Source organism: Sander lucioperca, chromosome 9 (genome assembly GCF_008315115.2).
Source record: "Sander lucioperca isolate FBNREF2018 chromosome 9, SLUC_FBN_1.2, whole genome shotgun sequence".
NCBI lineage: Eukaryota > Metazoa > Chordata > Actinopteri > Perciformes > Percidae > Sander > Sander lucioperca.
This window is the reverse complement of record NC_050181.1, coordinates 20509822-20514821: the sequence shown is the minus strand read 5'-3', so window position 1 is coordinate 20514821 and position 5000 is coordinate 20509822. Positions and strand designations below refer to the sequence as shown.

Sequence of the window (5000 nt, the reverse complement as noted above, 5' to 3'; positions counted from 1 at the left end):
AAATCAAAATTCTGTGGGGAACACTGTACTGACGACGATGATTTTCTTGCATGTAATCCCCCGTCTAGATATGAAAGGGAGGAGCCCTTTCATATCTAGCTGTTCTTTCCATTAAAGGCTGAAATGCCCCAAAAGAAACTTCAAAAACTAAACCAAAACCTCTGAATTCCTACATTTCCGGTCTGTCTGCCAGATGACAAGCAAACAACGCGCCGCAGAATTTGCACGAAGCTGCGAACACACCTTCAGAGGGAGAGGCTGGTACCTTTGCTGCAGACGAGACGGAGCAGCAGTCCTCAAAAGCTCTGCTGAGGACGGACACCAGACGTCTCTCCAGGTCCGACACCTGAGCCTGGAACTGAGCCAGCTGCTGCTGGAAGCTCTGACAGGAAGAGGAGGAGGAGGAGGAGGAGGAGGAGGAGGAGGAGGAGGAGGAGGAGGAGGAGGAGGAGGAAGAGCAGTCTGTACTTATATGAACGGGTCATATCGGATTTTGTCTCTCATTTCGACTCACACATACACACACAAGTCCACACATCCTCATTATATCTACAGTATATTCTCTGGAGCTGGGACGGTATAGATTTGTTTCTTACCGCGGTTGAAAAGCAAGAAATTCCCGCTTTACAAATGTAAATCAATAAATTTTTTGTAATAAGAAGCAAGCATTCAAGTAAGGCCTTAGCTTGTCTCTCCTCTTTCATTAAATAAATCAACAGTTGTAGTTAGACGTTGCCGGTGCCGGTGCCAGCTGGAGACGTCCTCGAGGGATGAGAGTGGAAATAAGAGCTGAGACGGGGCAACACTGTGTTTAAACTGTGAAACCAAATATACCGTATACCGCAACCCCCTTACGAGAGTAGCGTAAGTTAGAGCGAGAATGGCAGGGCGCCTTAAGTGAGTGACGTCAGCGCCCGTGTGGTCACTGCAAGGAGAGCGAGCGGTAACGGAGAGTAGCGTATGAGTGCCGCTGTGAGGAAAAGAGAGAGGAGAAAGAGATAGCAAAGATGATGTAAAGTGAGTTAAAAGTGAACAAGAAAACAACGAGCTAGAGCTTCTCAAGACACGGTGGCTATATCTATTGTCAATACCGCCGGTAAAGTGAATGGAGTTACCCCCGAAAAAACATGGGCTTAACCCTTACAACCTGTTGCAGCCTGAGTGCAGCCGTCTAGCAGCTGCAGACGGAGAGCAGAGAGTCTGCTAACTTGTTGCTCTCTCTACTAAGATAAGCCGCTCTGTTTTAGGCTACCAAACGTGCACGCAGGCTGAAATTCAACCGTGCCGTTTTATTGGGATGAAGCTATAAACAGAAGGAAAGTTAGCTGCAAGGCTAAAGTGCAATGATAAAAACTGCAGCTGTAACGTTAATGTGTCTACCTCAGCTGAGAACAGAGCTTGGCAAAGACATTTCTCTGATACAAGACATTACACAGGTACTCTCGCATATAGGTCTACTAGTCACCACATACAGGTCTACTAGTCACCACATACAGGTCTACTAGTCACCACATACAGGTCTACTAGTCACCACATACAGGTCTACTAGTCACCACATACAGGTCTACTAGTCACCACATACAGGTCTACTAGTCACCACATACAGGTCTACTAGTCACCACATACAGGTCTACTAGTCACCACATACAGGTCTACTAGTCACCACATATAGGTCTACTTGTCACCACATACAGGTCTACTAGTCACCACATACAGGTCTACTAGTCACCACATACAGGTCTACTAGTCACCACATACAGGTCTACTAGTCACCACATACAGGTCTACTAGTCACCACATACAGGTCTACTAGTCACCACATACAGGTCTACTAGTCACCACATACAGGTCTACTAGTCACCACATACAGGTCTACTAGTCACCACATACAGGTCTACTAGTCACCACATACAGGCCTACTAGTCACCACATACAGGCCTACTAGTCAACACATATAGACCTACTAGTCAACACATATATACCTACTAGTCAACACATATAGACCTACTAGTCAACACATATATACCTACTAGTCAACACATATATACCTACTAGTCACCACATATATACCTACTAGTCAACACATATATACCTACTAGTCAACACATATAGACCTACTAGTCAACACATATAGACCTACTAGTCAACACATATAGACCTACTAGTCAACACATATAGACCTACTAGTCAACACATATAGACCTACTAGTCAACACATATAGACCTACTAGTCACCACATATATACCTACTAGTCAACACATATATACCTACTAGTCAACACATATAGACCTACTAGTCACCACATATATACCTACTAGTCAACACATATATACCTACTAGTCAACACATATAGACCTACTAGTCAACACATATAGACCTACTAGTCAACACATATAGACCTACTAGTCAACACATATAGACCTACTAGTCAACACATATAGACCTACTAGTCACCACATATATACCTACTAGTCAACACATATAGACCTACTAGTCAACACATATATACCTACTAGTCAACACATATAGACCTACTAGTCAACACATATAGACCTACTAGTCAACACATATAGACCTACTAGTCACCACATATATACCTACTAGTCAACACATATAGACCTACTAGTCAACACATATAGACCTACTAGTCAACACATATAGACCTACTAGTCAACACATATAGACCTACTAGTCAACACATATAGACCTACTAGTCACCACATATATACCTACTAGTCAACACATATATACCTACTAGTCAACACATATAGACCTACTAGTCAACACATATATACCTACTAGTCACCACATATATACCTACTAGTCAACACATATATACCTACTAGTCACCACATATATACCTACTAGTCAACACATATATACCTACTAGTCAACACATATAGACCTACTAGTCAACACATATAGACCTACTAGTCAACACATATAGACCTACTAGTCAACACATATAGACCTACTAGTCAACACATATAGACCTACTAGTCAACACATATAGACCTACTAGTCACCACATATATACCTACTAGTCAACACATATATACCTACTAGTCAACACATATATACCTACTAGTCATACACATATAGACCTACTAGTCAACACATATAGACCTACTAGTCACCACATATATACCTACTAGTCAACACATATAGACCTACTAGTCAACACATATAGACCTACTAGTCACCACATATATACCTACTAGTCAACACATATAGACCTACTAGTCAACACATATATACCTACTAGTCAACACATATATACCTACTAGTCAACACATATAGACCTACTAGTCAACACATATAGACCTACTAGTCAACACATATAGACCTACTAGTCATACACGTCATCAGACACAATCCATGTCATTAGAATCAATGACTCCGTATCATTAGACACAACGTGCACACATGTGCAGGCCAATGTTTTTTTTGCGGTGATGTCGGTGACGAGCTCAGACCTGCGGTAAGGGTCACATGACCGCGGTATTGCGATAATCGTCCCAGCCCTAATATCCTCTAAATATATTCGATGTTCTTGTTGTTTCATGAATGCTGACTTCTGTTGCATAATTTTATCGTGCAAAATGAAGATAATATACTGTATACTATACTATACTACACAGAGCTCAGAGTCACACAGACAGGAAGTTCCTCACACACATCAGCTGACTCTCACCTGGTCGTCAGGGTCAGTGGGGTCACAGGTGAAGTTTGACAGAACCGTCACATGACACAGGAAGTCCTGATACACTCCCTGAACCACGTCAGACCACATCCTGCCTCCCACGCCCGACAGCAACCGCCTGGTCCAACCGGTAGAGCTGCACACTCACACTGAACACCTCCTGCAGGGGGGGAGAGAGAGGGGGAGAGGGAGTAGGGGGGAGGATAGAGAGAGAGGAGAGAGAGTAGGGGGAGGATAGAGAGAGAGGAGAGAGAGTAGGGGGAGGATAGAGAGAGTAGGTGGGAGGATAGAGAGAGAGGAGAGAGAGTAGGGGGAGGATAGAGAGAGAGGAGAGAGAGTAGGGGGAGGATGAGAGAGAGGAGAAGAGTAGGGGGAGGATAGAGAGTAGGTGGGAGGATAGAGAGATAGGAGAGAGAGTAGGGGGATGAAGAGAGAGAGGAGAGGAGAGAGTAGGGGGAGGATAGAGAGAGAGGAGAGAGAGTAGGGGGAGGATAGAGAGAGAGGAGAGAGAGTAGGTGGGAGGATAGAGAGAGAGGAGAGAGAGTAGGGGGAGGATAGAGAGAGAGGAGAGAGAGTAGGGGGAGGAAGAGAGAGAGAGGAGAGAGAGTAGGGAGGATAGAGAGAGAGGAGAGAGAGAGTAGGGAGGAGAGAGAGAGTAGGGGGAGGGAGGAGAGAGGAGAGAGAGNACACATATAGACCTACTAGTCAACACATATATACCTACTAGTCAACACATATATACCTACTAGTCAACACATATAGACCTACTAGTCAACACATATATACCTACTAGTCAACACATATACCTACTAGTCAACACATATAGACCTACTAGTCAACACATATAGACCTACTAGTCAACACATATAGACCTACTAGTCAACACATATAGACCTACTAGTCACACACATATAGACCTACTAGTCAACACATATAGAACCTACTAGTCACCACATATATACCTACTAGTCAACACATATAGACCTACTAGTCAAACACATATAGACCTACTAGTCAACACATATAGACCTACTAGTCAACCACATATAGACCTACTAGTCAACACATATAGACCTACTAGTCAACACATATAGACCTACTAGTCAACACATATATACCTACTAGTCAACACATATAGACCTACTAGTCAACACATATAGACCTACTAGTCAACACATATAGACCTACTAGTCAACCACATATATACCTACTAGTCAACACATATAGACCTACTAGTCAACACATATAGACCTACTAGTCAACACATATAGACCTACTAGTCAACACATATAGACC

The 5000-nt window shown here is 43.2% G+C and overlaps 1 protein-coding gene across 1 annotated transcript in view; it reads right to left on the bottom strand.

Annotated features, from left to right (window-relative positions):
* LOC116065882 (dynein heavy chain 17, axonemal-like) overlaps positions 1–5000 on the bottom strand; it is a 45296-nt gene that overhangs the window by 26164 nt on the left and 14132 nt on the right. Inside the window, exon 10 of the mRNA XM_036004836.1 lies at positions 266–382. Coding sequence (XP_035860729.1) covers positions 266–382 — 117 coding nt within the window. The remainder of the gene's footprint in view (positions 1–265; positions 383–5000) is intronic.